This window comes from Heterodontus francisci, unplaced genomic scaffold (assembly GCF_036365525.1).
Source record: "Heterodontus francisci isolate sHetFra1 unplaced genomic scaffold, sHetFra1.hap1 HAP1_SCAFFOLD_70_2, whole genome shotgun sequence".
NCBI lineage: Eukaryota > Metazoa > Chordata > Chondrichthyes > Heterodontiformes > Heterodontidae > Heterodontus > Heterodontus francisci.
Genome location: NW_027141156.1, coordinates 2998652 through 3017213, shown reverse-complemented (window position 1 = coordinate 3017213; position 18562 = coordinate 2998652). Strand labels below are relative to the sequence as shown.

The window sequence follows — 18562 nt, the reverse complement described above, 5'->3', positions numbered from 1 at the left end:
ACGAGAGAGACTCACGGTTGGTGTGTTGCCTCCCAGGTGCCAGGGTACGTGATGTCTCTGATCGTGTTTTTGGGATCCTTAAAAGGAGGGGGAGCACCCCCAAGTCGTGGTCCACATAGGCACCAACGACATAGGTAGGAAGAGAGATGGGGATTTAAGACAGAAATTCAGGGAGCTAGGGTGGAAGCTCAGAACGAGAACAAACAGAGTTGTTATCTCTGGGTTGTTGCCCGTGCCACGTGATAGCGAAGCGAGGAATAGGGAGAGAGAGGAGTTGAACACGTGGCTGCAGGGCTGGTGTAGGAGGGAGGGTTTTGGTTACCTGGATAACTGGGGCTCTTTCTGGGGTAGGTGGGACCTGTACAAACAGGATTGTCTTCACCTGAACCAGAAGGGTACCAATATCCTGGGGGGGGGGGGGGGGGGGGAGAGATTTGTTAGTGCTCTTCGGGGGGGTTTATACTAAATCAGCAGGGGAATGGGAACCTAAATTGTAGTTCCAGTGTACAGGCTATTGAGAGTAGTGAGGTAGGGGATAAGGTTACAGGAACGCAAGAGGGCACTGGCAAGCAAGAACTTGGTTTAAAGTGTGTCTACTTCAACGCCAGGAGCATCCAGAATAAGGTGGGTGAGCTTGCAGCATGGGTTGGTACCTGGGATCCTGATGTTGTGGCCATTTCAGAGACATGGGTAGAGCAGGGGCAGGAATGGATGTTGCAGGTCCGGGATTTAGATGTTTCAGTAAGAACAGAGAAGAGGGTAAAAGAGGGGGGGGGGGGTGGCATTGTTAATCAAGGAAAGTATTACAGCGGCAGAAAGGACGTTTGAGGACTCGACTACTGAGGTAGTATGGGCCGAGGTTAGAAACAGGAGAGGAGAGGTCACCCTGTTGGGAGTTTTCTATAGACCTCCGAATAGTTCCAGAGATGTAGAGGAAAGGATAGCGAAGATGATTCTCGACAGGAGCGAGAGTAACAGGGTAGTTGTTATGGGGGACTTTAACTTTCCAAATATTGACTGGAAATACTATAGTTCGAGTACTTTAGATGGGTCTGTTTTTGTCCAGTGTGTGCAGGAGGGTTTTCTGACACAGTATGTGGACAGGCCAATCAGGGGCGATGCCACATTGGATTTGGTACTGGGTAATGAACCCGGCCAGGTGTTAGATTTAGATGTAGGTGAGCACTTTGGCGATCGTGATCACAATTCGGTTAGGTTTACCTTAGCGATGGGCAGGGACAGGTATATACCGTAGGGCAAGAATTATAGCTGGGGGAAAGGAAATTAAGACGCGATTAGGCAAGATTTAGGATGTGTAGGATGGGGAAGGAAACTGCAGGGGATGGGCACAAACGAAATGTGGAGCTCATTCAAGGAGCAGCTAATGCGTGTCCTTGATAAGTATGTACCTGTCAGGCAGGGAGGAAGTTGTCGAGCGAGGGAGCCGTGGATTACTCAAGAAGTTGAAGCGCTTGTCAAGAGGAAGAGGGCGGCTTATGTTCGGATGAGACGTGAAGGCTCAGTTCGGGTGCTTGAGAGTTACAAGCTAGCCAGGAAGGATCTAAAGGGAGGGCTAAGAAGAGCAAGGAGAGGACACGAGAAGTCATTGGCGGATAGGATCAAAGAAAGCCCTAAGGCTTTCTGCAGGTATATCAGGAATAAAAGAATGATAAGAGATCGAACGGGGCCAATCAAGGATAGTAGTGGGAAGTTGTGTGCGGAATCAGAGGAGATAGGGGAAGCGTTAAATGAATATTTTTCGTCAGTATTTGCAGTAGAGAAAGAAAATGTTGCCGAGGAGATTACTGAGATACAGCCTACTAGGCTAGATGGGATTGAGATTCACAAGGAGGAGGTGTTAGCAATTTTGGAAAGAGTGAAAATAGATAAGTCCCCTGGGCCAGATGGAATTTATCCTAGGATTCTCTGGGAATCCAGGGAGGAGATTGCAGAGCCGTTGTTGTTGATCTTTATGTAGTCATTGTCGACAGGAGTAGTGCCGGAAGACTGGAGGATAGCAAACATTGTCCCCTTGTTCAAGAAGGGGAGCAGAGACAGCCCTGGTAATTATAGACCTGTGAGCATTACTTCGGTTGTGGGTAAAATGTTGGAAAAGGTTATTAGAGATAGGATTTATAATCATCTTGAAAAGAATAAGTTCATTTGCGATAGTCAGCACGGTTTTGTGAAAGATAGGTTGTGCCTCACAAACCTTATTGAGTTTTTCGAGAAGGTGACCAAACAGGTGGATGAGGGTAAAGCCGTGGATGTGGTGTATATGGATTTCAGTAAGGCGTTTGATAAGGTTCCCCACGGTAGGCTATTGCAGAAAATACGGAAGTATGGGGTTGAAGGTGATTTAGAGCTTTGGATCAGAAATTGGCTAGCTGAAAGAAGACAGAGGGTGGTGGTTGATGGCAAATGTTCATCCTGGAGTTTAGTTACTAGTGGTGTACCGCAAGGTTCTGTTTTGGGGCCACTGCTGTTTGTCATTTTTATAAATGACCTGGAAGAGGGTGTAGAAGGGTGGGTTAGTAAATTTGCGGATGACACGAAGGTCGGTGGAGTTGTGGACAGTGTCGAAGGGTGTTGCAGGGTACAGAGGGACATAGATAGGCTGCAGAGCTGGGCTGAGAGATGGCAAATGGAGTTTAATGCGGAGAAGTGTGAGGTGATTCACTTTGGAAGGAGTAACAGCAATGCAGAGTACTGGGCTAATGGGAAGATTCTTGGTAGTGTAGATGAGCAGAGAGATCTTGGTGTCCAGGTACATAAATCCCTGAAAGTTGCTACCCAGGTTAATAGGGCTGTGAAGAAGGCATATGGTGTGTTAGCTTTTATTAGTAGGGGGATCGAGTTTAGGAGCCACGAGGTCATGATGCAGCTGTACAAAACTCTGGTGAGGCCGCACCTTGAGTATTGCGTGCAGTTCTGGTCACCGCATTATGGGAAGGATGTGGAGGCTTTGGAAAGGGTGCAGAGGAGATTTACTAGGATGTTGCCTGGTATGGAGGGAAGGTCTTACGAGGAAAGGCTGAGGGACTTGGGGTTGTTTTCGTTCGAGAGAAGGAGGAGGAGAGGTGACTTATAAAGACATGCAAGATAATCAGAGGGTTAGATAGGGTGGATAGTGAGAGTCTTTTTCCTCGGATGATGATGGCAAACACGAGGGGACATAGCTTTAAGTTGAGGGGTGATAGATATAGGACAGATGTCAGAGGTAGTTTCTTTACGCAGAGAGTAGTAGGGGCGTGGAACACCCTGCCTGCAACCGTAGTAGACTCGCCAACTTTAAGGGCATTTAAGTGGTCATTGGATAGACATATGGATGAAAATGGAATAGTGTAGGTCAGATGGTTTCACAGGTCGGCGCAACATCGAGGGCCGAAGGGCCTGTACTGCTCTGTAATGTTCTAATTCTAATTCTAATTATTTACTCTTTTACAGCTTTTAAGTGGTTGTTGTGATACCATTGTGTCTGATTTCGGTCACTCCTTTTTTTTCAATGGGAATTGAATCAAGCAGAACCCCCCAATTCAGTTTTCCTCCTACATAGAATGGACTTCTCCACTTGGGGTCGTATGAGTGTTTTTTTGAAGACAATTCATCACCGTCAACCTATCTCCCACTTGGTATTCCAAAGGCCAAACCCGTTTGCAAATTGTTTCTTAATATGTTTCGGTGAGACTCCCAAATTCGTTGCAATAAATTTGTTTAGAGTATCATGTACTGTTCCTTTGGCTCCAATAATCTCGCATTGCAGGACTGGGGTGGTCCCCAGTCGGGTTAAATTGCTCGGGATTCTCATTAATCCGCCGGACATAGCCTCATGAGGGCATAACCCATACTTTTTTTGTGGCATACAATGAATTGCCATCAAGTATACAGGCAAAAGCAACAGTCGCAACGTGGGCACGAAGTTGGTTGCATGATAGCAAACAGAGACTCGTGGTTAATGGATGTTTAGAGGGTCATGTTTAATGTTTTTTTTCGGCCTGGAGGTAGAATTGCTGTGGAGATGACCAGGGATCAGTGTTGGGATCCCTGCTCTTCCTGATAGATATTAGTGACTTAGACCTGGCTGTACAGGCTACAGTTTCAAAATTTGCGGAAGATAGAAAATTTGGAATCATTGTGAACAGCGAGAAGGATAGCGTAGAACGTCAAACGGACATAGACAAGTTCTTGGAATGGGCAGGCAGGTGGCAGATGAAGTTCAATGCAGAGAAGTGAGAAATTATGAACTTTGGTAGGAAGAACACGGAGAGATAATATAACGTAAATGGTACAATTCTAAATGGAGTGCAGGAGTAGAGGGGCATGGGTGCATATGAGCATAAGTCATTGAAGGTGAGAAAATAAGTTGAGCGAGCGTTGAATAAAGAATATGGTATTCTGGGGTTTACTAACAGAGGCATCGACTACAAGAACAAAAAGTTTATGATTAAGGAAAATCCCAAGTCTTTTCATACATGTATAAAGAGCAAGAGGGTGGCAGGGAAAAGATTGGCCCACTCAAGGACAGAGAACGGAATCGATGTGTGGAAGGAGGCAGAGGAAATGGGTGAGGTACTAAATGAGTACTTTCCATCATTATTCACCAAGGAGAAGGTCTTGGTGGATGATGAGCGTAGGGAAGGGAGTGTAGATAGTCTCAGTCATCTTCTTATCAAAAAGGAGGATGTGTTGGGTGTCTTGCAAAGCATTCGGTAGATAAGTCCCCAAGGCCTGATGGGATCTACCCCAGAATACTGAGGGAGGCAAGGGAAGAAATTGCTGGGGCCTAGACAGAAATCTTTGCATCCTCATTGGCTACAGGTGAGGTCCCAGAGGACTGGAGAATAGCCAATATTGTTCCTTTTTTCAAGAAGGGTAGCATTTATAATCCAGGAAATTATAGGTCGGTGAGCCTTACATCAGTGGTAGGGAAATTATTAGACAGGATTCTTCGGGACAGGATTTACTCCCATTTGGAAACAAGTGGACTTATTAGCGAGAGGCAGCATGGTTTTGTGAAGGGGAGGTCGTGTCTCACGAATTTGATTGAGTTTTTTGAGGAAGTGACGAAGATGATTGATGAAGGAAGGGCAGTGGATGTTATCTATATGGACTTTAGTAAAGGCTTTGAAAAGCTCCATCATGTCAGATTTATACAAAAGGTGAAGTCACATGGTATCAGATGGGAGCTGGCAAGATGGATGAATGGTCACTGACCCGAAACGTTAACTCTGCTTCTCTTTCCACAGATGCTGCCAGACCTGCTGAGTGAATCCAGCATTTCTTGCTTTTGTTACAGAACTGGCTCGGTCATAGAAGACAGAGGGTATCAGTGGAACGGTGTTTTTCCGAATGGAGAGGTGTGACTAGTGGTGTTCCGCAGGGATCAGTGCTGGGACCTTTGCTGTTTATAGTTATATATAAATGATTTGGAGGAAAATGTAGCTGGTCTGATTAGTAAGTTTGCGGATGACACAAAGGTTGTTGGAGTTGCGGACAGTGATGAGGATTGTCAGAGGATACAGCAGGATATAGATCGGTTGGGGACTTGGGTGGAGAAATGGCAGATGGAGTTTAATTCGGACAAATGTGAGGTAATGCATTTTGGAAGGTCTAATGCAGGTGGGAGGTAGACAGTAAATGGCAGAACCCTTAGGAGTACTGACAGGCAGAGAGATCTGGGCGTACAGGTCCACAGGTCACTGAAAGTGGCAGTGCAGGTGAATTATGTAGTCAAGAAGGCATATGGCACGCTTGCCTTCATCGGTCGGGGCATAGAGTATAAAAATAGGCAAGTCATGTTGCAGCTGGACAGAACCTTAGTCAGGCCATACTTAGAATATTGTGTGCAATTCTGGTCGCCACACTTCCAGAAGGACGTGGATGCTCTGGAGAGGGGACAGAGGAGGTTTACCAGGATGTTGCCTGGTCTGAAGGACATTAGCTATGAGGAGAGGTTGGAAAGACTCAGATTGTTATCACTGGAACGACGGAGGTGGAGGGGCGACATGATAGAGGTTTACAAAGTTATGGGCGGCATGGACAGAGTGGATAGTCAGAAGCTTTTTCCCAGGGTGGAAGAGTCAGTTACTAGGGGACATAGGTTTAAGGTGAGAGGGGCAAAGTTTAGAGGGGATGTGTGAGGCAAGTTTTGTTACACAGAGGGTGGTGAGTGCCTGGAACTTGCTGCCAGGGGAGGTGGTGGAAGCAGGTACGATAGCGACGTTTATGAGAGATCTTGACAAATATATGAATAGGAAGTGAATAGAGGGATATGGGCCCTGGAAGTGCAGAAGGTGTTAGTTTAGGCAGGCATCAAGATCAGCGTAGGCTTGGAGGGCCCAATGGCCTGTTCCTGTGCTGTACTGTTCCTTGTTCTGTGTTCTTTATTGCTTTCTGTTGGCCCCCAGGTAGCAAAGATAGAAATACTGGTCGCCCATGAGAATCACGGCTGAACCCCACTTCTGATCAGGAGGGGGCCTGACACCTTAAGGTGGACCCCACCATGGAGCCCCTGATGTAGCCTGTCAGTTGCGTGAACATCTGCCACTGGTTGTCCCGTCTGATGAATGGAAATAAAGGAATGCATGACAGTGGACGACCGAAGCAGACTTCAGTCTGTTCCGATAAGTTTTGTGTCATGGGGTGTGTGCTCCACGACTTCAGCCTCGATTTGGGGCTCCGGCAGTTTGTTGGCCCTGTGGATGCCTTGGCTGTCTGTATTCTTTTTGCGGTATGGCCGTTTTCTCTGCAATTGTGATCGAATCCTGTAAATTGAGAGGGGGAGGGCGTTGCTTAAGGAAAAGTACTTGCACCTTCAACAGCATTGACTGTTTTTTTAGATTGGACCTGTTGTTTACCAAATGTCCAAGCTTGCACTGTTGAGTAGACAAATTCAGTCCAGCCTATCCCATGACAGAGAGAGAGGACATATCGTTTGGCAGACAAAATACTGATTAAGAATTATTTTTGTTTTAAAGTGAACCTCATCTCTACCATTGTCATCCACAACATTGGGTCTACCCGGCAATATTTTGTGCAATGTGTAAAGCTTTTGACTATATTAGGTCAGTGACTCTGTTACGCCCTGAACTGTCTGTTGTAATTTCTTAACCATTTCTATAGAATCAATGTACAATTGCTCCTGCAAATTTTGATCATATTAGCTGTGGCAGTGTGTCTGTCATGTACAGTAAAGGGAAGATCACTTTTGATCTTTGAGTCAAGGGCAGCAAGAAGGACACGCTGCACAGCTGCTTCCTCAAATTTAGTGTGACATGGTCTCCAATATTCGTAATGCATCGTGAAGTCAATGGGATAGTCATGAGGCTGAAAAGGTCCTAATGCGTTAACACAGGCCCGGAGTTTGACAGGGGCAAGACAATTGTCTGCATTGAGATTGTGTCATATTCCCTTGGCGATCTATGAATCGGGACTCGATCACAACATTATCATAAAAGCAAAATACTGCAGATGCTGGAAATCTGAAATAATAACAGAAAATGCTGGAAATACTCAGCAGGTCTGGCAGCATCTGTAGAGAAATAAGCAGAGCAAAAGTTTCAGGTCGGTGACCTTTCATCTGATGAGAGCAGAGCCGAAAGCTTGTGGTCAGTTTAAAAGGCCTTGAAGTTCCTAAATGTAAAGTTGATAATCACTCTGATCCGCCTCACGATGAGGCGGTGCATTGCTTCCCGCACGGCGCTTCTGTTATCATCCAATAGCTGATTTAGTATGGAACTCTGTTGTTTAACCGATCAGAGTTGGCGACTTGTCTTGTCCAGAGATTGAAGTTCACTTCCAGCCTGGACCCGCTGTTACATATTGTTGATGAATGTTGGTGTATTTTGAGCTTCCAGTTCCTGAACGTGTTTAGTTCAAATTTAGATTTCCTCATCTTTTTGTTTAATTATTTCAATTAAGTATTGATTTTTCTCGTTTACAATTTCATCATTCTTCTGCAGTGCAAGAACAGCAGCATAACTCAATAAATTGATAGCTAACTAAGTAAATAATCAGCTATCAAGTTCTTCTGATCAGCGCATTTCTGAATAAATGCGGGAACGTCCTCAAACGGGACCCGGCCATTTGAGCCAAGCATTGTGACGGCAGGAAGTATACTTCCTCTGTCGCACAAGTCATTTCCATTTTTTCGTGAAACAACCAAAGTACTGTTTTTTCCTGATTTCTAACTTCTTACAGTAACAATATGAAGGCTCCTACATGTGAACCACAGGCTGGCTGATCAAAGATCGATGCCACACTTTACTGGCTTTCCCGCCCCCGGTACACAGGTTGAACAGGCAAATCGACCCAAGTTCTCCAAAAAATTCAAAGCCTGTTGTCTGTTCTACTCCAGTCATTGCCCCATTTGGGTGCCAATTTGTAAAGATGCTTACAGACTGGACAGTGACCCAAACACAGGTAAGACAACAAACACGATGGATCAGGTAATAATTCAGTATTTAACAGCGGCGGAGATGAACAATAATCTTCGGTTCTGGCTTCCCGAGTTGTTGTCGTGCAGGTGATGTATATATTGTCCCCGTGTTCTTGCTTCTTCTCTGTTTCTTCAAATTATGCTCCCAATGTCTCTCAGCGTCCTCCTTTTATCCAGCTTTTCGAGTCTTTTTCATATCGTATTTGGTCATGTTTCAACATTACCTTGTCTCTTCTTTGATTAGTTTAAGCAATCATTAGATTGGCCAGGTGTGACCTCACCTACCACATGTTGTCTCATTCTTGATCAGTTTTACAATTGCTATTTCAAAGCCAACTTCTGATTACTTTGCGAATTCCAATCCTCTTCGCGTGCTGAATACCATGAATATTTACTTTTCATATGATTTGAGGCACGTTACCGGTGGTACTTTGCAATCTAGCCTTAGCGGAAAAGATCACCATAATCATAAAACAAAATCATAACGAAAAAAAAACTAGCAAAACCCACAGAGGGATCCTGCACAGCGGATATCTGAGATCACTTATCAACCACTCCTTCCCCCTCCGATCAGGAGCAGAGGGATCCTACACTGGGGGTATATGTGATCACTTGTAAAGCACCGCTTCTCCCTTTAATCAGGGGCAGAGGGATTGTTGCAAAAGACACTTTAGGGATGAGTGGCCATAACATAATAGAATTTTACATTATGTTTGAAAGTGAGGTCGTTCAATCGAAAGACAGAGTGTTAAATTTAAACAGAAGAAATTATGAAGGCATGAGAGGCAAATTAGCTGAGGTAGACTGGGAAAATGTATTGAAAGGTACAACAGCACATAGGTAATGGCTATTATTTAAGGAAGCATCACATCGTTCACAGCAACTATAAATTACTTCAAGGCAGAGAAACATAAAATTAAAATTAAAGGCAGTCAACCGTGGATAACAAAGAATTTTATAAGATTAAAAGAAAACGGTCTATGAAGTTGCCAGGAATAGTAGGAAACTTGTAGACTGGGAGGATTTTAGAATCAAATGTGGATATAAGCTAGAAAAAATAACATAACACCGACTGTATAAGCTTCTATTGGTACGCAAAAAGGAAACATTTGGCTCAGACAAACGTGGATTCATTGCAGGCAGAGTCTGGAGAATTTATAGTAGTGAATCGAGAAATGACAGGGAAGCTAAATGATTACGTTGTCTCCGTTTTCACTGAGGAAGATACAGCAAATCTCCCAGAATTCGAGATCCAAGGGATTTGGGGAATGAAGAATTGAGAAAATTAGTATTAGTAAGAAGGTTGTAATGGAGAAATTAATGGGCTGGAGGTTAATAATTCCCCAGGGCCTGATATTCTACATCGCAGAGTGTTGAAATAGGTAGCGATGGAGACAGTGGGTGCATCGATGATCATCTTCCAGAATTCTATCGACTGTGGGACGGTTCCTGCAGATTGGAAGGTCGCAAATGTGACCCCACTATTTGGGCATAGTCAAATGGATTTATGAATGTGAAATCATGTTTCACGAAACTGTTGGAGCTTTTTGAGGATGTCACTACAGAATTGATAAAGGGGAGTCGGTGGACGCGGTATATTTGGATTTTCAGAATGCTTTTGATAAAGTCCCCCACAGGAGGTTGGCCTGCAAAATTCAAGTGCGTGGGATAGGAGATAATATACTAGCATGGATTAAGGATTGGGTAATAGGCAAAAAACAGAGAGCAGGAATAATCGGGTCATTCTTGTGTTGACAGGCTGTGATTAGTTGGGTACCGCAGGAATCAGAGTTCGGCGTCCAGCTGTTTGCAATATATTTCGATGATTTGGATGTGGGATCCAAATGTGGTATTCTCAAGTTCGCAGGTAAAGGTGGGAATGTGTGTTGTGAGAAAGATTCAAAGTGGCTCCAAAGGGACTTGGACAGACTTAGTGAGTGGGTAAGAACATGGCAGTGGAAATATAATGTGGAAAAATGTGAGGTTATCCACTTTGGTTGGTGGAATAGATGTGCAGAATATTTATTAAATGGTAAGAGATTAGAAAGTGTAGATGTACAAAGGGAGCCGGGTGAGTTGTTTAATAAGTCAGAATGGTAACATGCAGGTATGTTAGCCTTTATCACAAGAGGATTTGCGTGCCAGAGTAGTGAAGACTTGCTTTGATTGTTTCGATCCTTGGTGAGACCGCACCTGGAGTACTGTATGCAGTTCTGGTCACCTTACTTTCGGAAGCATATTATTGTCATAGAGGGAGTGCAATGAAGATTTACCAGACTTGTTCCCGGGATGGCTGGACTGTCCTATGAAGAGAGACTGGGGAAACTGGGCCTGTATTCTCTAGAGTTTTGTAGAATGACAGGTGATGTCAGTGAAGCCAGCAAAATAGTTAAAGGGAGGGAGAAGAGAGATACAATTAAATTGCTTTCCCTGGTGAGGGAGTCCAGAACCAGAATCACATAATTGTTACAGCACAGAAGGAGGCCATTCGGCCCATCGTGTTCGCACTGGCTCTCTGAAAGAGACATTTGCTCAGTCCCATTCCCCTGCTGTATGCCCAGCGGGCACAATAACAAAATAAGGGGGAAGCCACTGAGGATAGAGATGAGGAGAAATTCAGAAGGTTGTGCATTTTTGCAGTTCTCGACCCCAGAGGGCTGTGGAAGCTTAGTTCTTAAGTGTGATTTAGATTGTCACAGAATTGACACAGTGCAGAAGGAAGCCATTCGTGTCTGCACTGGCTCTCTGGAAGATAAATTCCCCCAAACCTATCCCCCCGCCTTCTTCCCATATCCATGCAGATGCTTCCTTTTCATGTAACTGTCTAGTTCACTTTTGAATGTTTCAGGTGAACCTGCCCCCCACCACACGCTCAGACAGTACATTCCATGTTTAAAGCAGAGTTTGATAGATTTCTAAATACCAATGAAATAAAGGGGTATGAGGATAGCGTGGGAAAAAGGCATTGAAGTGGATGATCAGCCATGATCGTATTGAATGGTGAAGCAAGCTCGATGGGTTGAATGGCCTCCTCCTGTTCCAATGTTTCTATGTTCCTATGTTCCTTTGTTCCTCTGCCTTTTATCACCTTTCAGTGAAAATGTTAATTGCTCAATATGAACATATTGCTCAAAGAAATTACCGGCTCTATAAAGTCTGTCCTTGGTTAAGTGATGTGCATGGCAACCATTTTAAAATGAGAGCTATCCACGTGGTTATTTTATGTGATATCTGTCTGTGGCAGTTATTTTAACTGACATGCAGTGCAACTATTTTAAGTGATTGCACACTGCGACCATGTTAAGTGATATGCACTGCGGACATTTTAAGTGATTATATATGGAAAACATTTTAAGTGTTCTGCACTGCGGTCATTGAAAGTGATTTGCAGTGCGACCATTTTAAGTGACAGGCAGTGTGATAATTTTTGGTGATATGCAGTGCAGCCATTTTAGTGATATGCAATGTGACCATTTTAAGTGATGTACTGCGCAGCCATTGTAACTGCATGGCATTGCGTCCAATTTAAGTGATATGCAGTGCGACAATATTAAGCAATATGCAGTGTGACCACGTTAATTGACATGCAATGGGATCATTTTAAGTGATATGTACCGTGACCATTTAAAGTGATATGCTGCACAAACATTTTATTTGATTTTCGGTGTGACAATTTTAAAGGATATGGAGTGCAATCGTTGTGAGTGATTTGTACTGGGGCGATTTTAAGTGAGATGCAGTGCGACCCTTTTGAATTATAAAAGCAAAATACTGCGGATGCTGGAAATCTGAAACAAAAACAAGAAATGCTGGATTCACTCAGCAGGCCTGGCAGCATCTGTGGAAAGAGAAGCCGAGTTAACGTTTCGGGTCAGTGACCCTTCTTCGGAAGGGTGTTCCGAAGAAGGGTCACTGACCCGAAATTTTAACTCTGCTTCTCTTTCCACAGATGCTGCCAGACCTGCTGAGTGAATCCAGCATTACTTGTTTTTGTTCCTTTTAAATTATATGCGCATTGGCTATTTTAAGTGATATACAGTGCTACAATGTTAAGTGATATTTCAAGTTTAATAAAGGTGTTTTATTTTTGAAGACTTCATAGTCAAACTGAAGAAACGTTGGACCAGTTTTTTTCAATCAAAAGGGAGCTGAAATAACTGGTTTGGCTACAATGTTTACTGGTTGTTACATGACTCAAGTTAAAAATAGAACAGAAACCCTTACAACACGGGAAGTTGTGGGCAGAGAAGTGACAGGCACCTCATATAGGACAAGCCTGGAGCAGCAGCGGGCGCCTGAAAGGACAGAAAAACTCACAACTTTTCGTTGTAGAGTCAGTGTGGTTTACCTTCTGGAATGAGAAAAGGTTAGCCTGTCGCTGAAGAAGTGTCAATGAAGGAGAGAAGATGTCAACCCTGCTTGTTTTCTCGCAACCCACTAAGAGACACGGAGAAGTCCACTGCGGCAATTCATGTCGTCTCCCATCTTTGAAAAATAGCCATCCGACCTCCTTCTCAATGCCACCTGAGAAGAACTGTTCTGAACGATCCCAGTGACTCATCTATGTGTACTCAGAAGTTAGTCTGTATGCCAGTATTCGAACACAATACAGCTATCTCATCGACTGTTTTCATCAGAAATGATCAAATATTCAATCCAAATGTTTTGTCTGTAACAGAGATATGAATGGCAAAAAAAAAAAACTTTTTTATTTTTGCAGTTAGCCAGTTTATGGACGTGTGTGCTTGCATGAGTGTGAGGGGCTAAGGTTAAAAAGAGGCTTTAAAATTTCAATCTGTGTGATTATGCTTTACATCATTACTGGTTAAGGCATATTTTTTAATAAACTGCTAATGTTGTTGAAAGTTAAAGAAAACTGACCAGAGTGTTCTATTCTGAGGAAAATAGAGGATAAGATTGACAAAGTGGGAACATTTAAAATATATGCTGTGACCTGTGGAGAAGTGGGACGAGAATAAACAGTTCGGTCCTCCCGCCTTTATTATAACACAGGTCAGAGGCTGATAATTCTGTGGCGAGTCACTCACCTCCTGTCACCCCAATGCCTGTCCACCATCTATAAGGCACAAGTCAGGAGTGTGATGGAATACTCTCCACTTGCCTGGATGGGTGCAGCTCCAACAGCACTCAAGAAGCTCGACACCATCCAGGACAAAGCAGCCCAATTAATTGGCACCCCATCGACAAACATTCACTCCCTCCACCACCGACGCACAGTGGCAGCAGTGTGTACCATCTACAAGATGCACTGCAGTAATTCACCAAGGCTCCATAGACAGCATCTTCCAAACCCGCAAGCACAACCATTTGGAAGGACAAGGACACAAGAAGCACGGACGCACTACAATCAGCAAGTTCCTCTCGAAGCCACTAAGCATCCTGACTTGGAACTATATCGCTGTTCCTTCACTGTCGTTGCGTCAAACCCTGGAATGCCCTTCAAAAGAATACTGTGTCTGGACCTGCCCCACATGGAATGCAGCTTCTAACAGCACTGTTATATTAGCAACACCACAAGGACTGCAGCCGTCATGTTGAAAGCTCACCCCCACCTTCACAAGAGCAATTAGGGATGGGCAGTAAATACCACCCTGCTCTGTCACCAAAGCGACAGGCCTCGTCCGTGGTCTGCCACCATAGCAACAGGACGCCCCATCGTACTGTCACCACAGTGACAGGCCCTGCTCCATGTACTGTCACCATAACGACAAGCCACCTCTCCTGGCTGCTGGAAATAGTTAGTTAGTGATTTAGTTTCTCTCATCAATGAATTAATTCAACAACTGGGTAAAGGGATATTTCAGCACATTCTTCAACTGCTCTCTGAACTGAGTCTGGGTCACGGCATAAATCGCAGTGTTGGTGCAGCAACTCAGGAGCTGCAGCATGAAGCCCAATTCCTGCAGAAAACGAGGTGGACTTGCAGACAAAGACACCGACGTCAAATTCCACACCCGTGTCCATATGGAAAGCACCATTAACGCTGTCCACAACAGAATGAAATTGGCCGAGATAACTAGTAGTAAAATAATGGACTTCCTTCGGCTCTCCATCTGTGCGTCTCGGCGAGTCTCCCCAGTGCTGTGAGCCCGGAGTCTGCTGCGTGCTCTGCTGCTCACTAAAATGTGTCTGACGGTGAGAGCATTGAGCAGCAGAATCACCACAAATGGGAGCCCCGGGGTTAGAATGTGATGGAGGAATTCGATTGTAACCCAGACACGAGATATCTGAACATCCCTTGTTACAGAACAAAACCAGGGGTGGTTCCCCAGCCAATACCGATCTGATAACATAAAATACCAGAAGATGTTCTTTAAACTGCTCAGCACAGTCACTGTTCCCAGAGCCACAGCAGCCGTTTTCTCGCTGCAATATTTACATTTCAGCTTCTGGCAACAAATAGCTACAAATCGATCAAAGGTGAAAGTGACGGTGAACCAGACAGAACAGTCTGTGGCTGTGTAAAGCAGGACGGCGTGGATATTACACACTGGGATGGACCGCAGGAACTGAAACTGTTCCCGATAAACAATAGGAATGTGTCTCAATATCAGGTCCAGGATAATGACCAATAGATCCGCCGCTGACATGGCCACCAGGTAGCGAGTGACACATTTGGAGAGACCGCACTTCCTCTGAGTCAGGATCCCAATCGTCAGCAAGTTAACTGTGAGGAAGGGAAATAAAGAGAGAAATTATACATCAGACTAGAGCAAAGTTACCAGTTTGATTGAGGACTTATTGAGATTTACAAATATGTCACTGCATCCAATGATCTGCTGAAATGATTGGACCTGAAATAACAAACGGGAAGGTCTGCAATACGATGGAAGACAGGAGAGATGAAATGACTAAAGGGTGATATTGAAATTATTAAACTCAATGTTAATCTTAATCCTCCCCTCCCTCATTTCCGTTTATGGTTTAAAAACTGTTCCACCTCTAATCTCTCCCAGGTCTGATCTGAAACATTAACTCTGTTTCTCTCTCCTCAGATGCTGCCTGACCTGCTGAATATGTCCAACATTTTCTGTTTTTATTACAGATTTTAAGCATCTGCAGCACTTTGCTCCTGTATTGAAAGTTAAATGTTGAACAGACTGAGAGATTCCCTCACCTCTGACAAGCAGCACAGAATTCAATTCAATTATTTTAAAACAATGATAGGGAATGAGGCCACAAAAAAAATCAATGAAACAAATAATCTCAATCGTCACTAAATTAACTATAAATAAGGGAAATTAACAGAAAATTATAGATCATGTTGGAAGTAAAATACAACAGGTTGAAGGAGTTTGGATTGACATTTATACATGTGTCACCATATTCGGTGTATATCTCATTATTGGACGAGTGACACGGATTTCAGCTGGAGATAGGCAGCTGAATTTAATACAGCCAGTGGGGGTCCTGACGGCGGGCCGAAAATATGAGGGGAACCATGTCTTGGCAATTCAGAACCAAGAAACAGCGCATTTCAGTGGCGTTGGGACAGTTAACTGCCTGGGCCATCATTCACATCCCTGCTGAACAATCAGATGGCCAGCAGCTCAGTAGCATTGGCAAAGCCACCGGGCGTAATGGAACTCGCAATACTACATCAGGCCTGGATGCAGCACCATCGCTGGAGCTCTAAAACCAATGTGAGTTTGGCAAGGACACCCAGGGCCAGTCAGCTAGTAGGGGCAACTACCGTTCATACAATAGGCTTGAGACCAGGACCATGACAAGAGACCTGGACCCCTGCTAAGTGTACCGAGGACACCGAGGTAATTGGGAGTAGGACCACTGTCAGTACTATACCAGACCTGGGACGAGGACAATTCCTGCAGAGCCTGGACCTCGGGCGTGTGAACGAGGCTGTTGGGGCCAGCGGTCGAGTTGCCACACTGTTAGTAATGCAGCAGGACCATTGCTGGACACCCTGGACCTCAGATAGGTGTTACGTGGTTGCTGGGGCCAATAAGTCAGTGGGGATCATTGAAGCTAATACACCATACCGGCAAGGAAGACCTTCGCTGGAGCCCGGGACACAAGTTAAGTGTATCGAAGACACTGTGCCACTCAGCCAGTGGTGTTCACCGCCAGTAATACATCAGGCCTGGGATCAGGACCATCACTGAGGTCCCCAACACAAATTAGGCGTGGCGGGGTTGCCGTGTAAAGTTAGAGAATGGGCGGCAGTGGCAGTCCTACACGAAGCCGGAGACAGGGATTATCACTCGAGCACTGGGCCCCAGTAAGTGCGCTGAGAACTCCGGGGCCAGTTGAACAGAGTTGGGGCCACTGCCAGTGATGCACAGCGCTGGGCCCAGGGCAATTGCTGGAGCCCCTCCAATCTCCAGGTAATTGTTTTGAGGTATCGAGATCCACTCAGGGAGTGGATGCTCCTGCTGGATCGACTGCAGTTCTGGGACCTGGAAGATCGCTGGAGTCCTGGACACCAAATAAGTGTGGGGCTGTATGGGGACCAGTCAGGGAGTGTGCGACACTGCTGGTACTACACCAGATCTGGGACCAGGCTCAATGCAGGTGCCCTAGACCTCAGATAAGTGTGGCACAACAGCCAGGGCCAGGTAGGTAGCGGATGCACTGCTCTCTCTGCACCAGGTCTGGATACACGCCCACTGCTGGAGAGTCTGTACATCAGGTAAGTGGTTTGGGGTCACTGGGATTGGTCAGGGGGCGGGTACCATTCCAATCATGGGCCTTGGACCATTGCTGGAGTCCCAGACTCCAGATAAGTGTAGGAGATTCACTTGGCCATTCAGAGCGTGCGACCAACTGCCAGTACTGTAACAGGCCTGGAACCACATGCATTGCTGGAGCCCAATGCGCAAAGTAAGCGTGATGAGGTTTTAGGACCAAGAGAAGGAGGATGAGAGGTCTCATGGCTTTTTCAGGAAAGCCGGCTTCCCGATAGTGTAGCTGGCTCTGCCAGGCCACCATGTCAATGGGGAGAGGTACAGGAAATGAAAGAACTCGCAGCCCTACAGTTGGGAGGTGAGCATGCCCAGTACAACATGATGGTGAATGAGACCTTCATTCAGAAACAGCCAGCCGTTCCCAAAGTTTTGGCCTCCATGGAGAACCAGCATGTGGCCGCTCGGAGACAAAGGGAAGTCACCGCTAGACACAGCTAATGTTTCTACACCCTCAAACCACCTCCCACCGCTAACCAACATCACACAATTAACATGTGTATAACGTGAGTAATGGCGTCACCAGGAACATGGTGGAACAGACCATCGGTGTGATGAAGCAATGCTTCCAATGCCTGAACCGCTCGAACACACTGGAACAGGTGACCAAGTTCATGGTGTTCTGCTGCACCCTTCATATCATCACCATCATGAGGACACAGGCATTGGCACCAGGAATCCGGAGGCCACCTCAGGAGAGGGAGGAGGCAGGGAGGATATTTCCTGGATCATTTAAACCTGGAGAGGCTGTCAGACAGTCCCTGCTAAGATTCCAGTTCCCATAGGACAACTTCCCTTTCCCACCATGGATCCCCCATTCTCTACCATTACACCCGTCTGAGACGCCCAATCACAGTTCCCCTTGGTCACTATCATGCAATAAAAAGCACCAATAAAAAACATTTCATTAACATCTTTATCCAACAACACTTCCAATTACAAAAACTTTTCACCCTTGTGTATTCCCTGAGTGCATGTCTTGCGGTTTCCCTCGACGTGCCCAGTGCTCCTGCACAGTGTTTCCCCAGTTACTGCTGCATGGAAGGCTGCTGACTTTCACTGGGGGGAAATGAAGATGGCCTTGCAGGAAGCCTCGAGCAGTTCTAGGCGTACAGGGATCGGATTCGAACAGAATCACCTCCACATAGGCAGCAGCAGCCTGGGCTGGCTGATGGGTAACAGAAAGGATACTGGTGGAGTGACAGTGAAGGGAGAACAAATACTGTCATCCTGAGAGAGGAGAGCAGGACCAGGCTCCACTGAGACACTGTCACTCCCACGGGGCGACACCTCAGCAATCCTAGTACTCTACTGGATCACAGAATGCTATACTGCTGTGAGAGCCTGCAAAGCCCTTTAAACACTGAGATCAACAGCCATGGTGGCAGCAGTCTGATCCTGC

At 45.4% G+C, this 18562-nt stretch overlaps 1 protein-coding gene across 1 annotated transcript; it reads right to left on the bottom strand.

The window, feature by feature from the left end:
- Positions 1–14229: 14229 nt before the first annotated feature.
- On the bottom strand, positions 14230–15048 carry LOC137362332 (probable G-protein coupled receptor 139). Its single transcript, XM_068026744.1, has one exon. It carries the CDS (start codon positions 15046–15048, stop codon positions 14230–14232), a length of 819 nt encoding a protein of 272 aa, XP_067882845.1.
- Between the last annotated feature and the right edge of the window lie 3514 nt (positions 15049–18562).

Excerpts from the sequence above, each read along its gene's own strand:
- LOC137362332 (XM_068026744.1), bottom strand. The coding sequence starts at position 15,048 with ATGTCAGCGGCGGATCTATTGGTCATTATCCTGGACCTGATATTGAGA.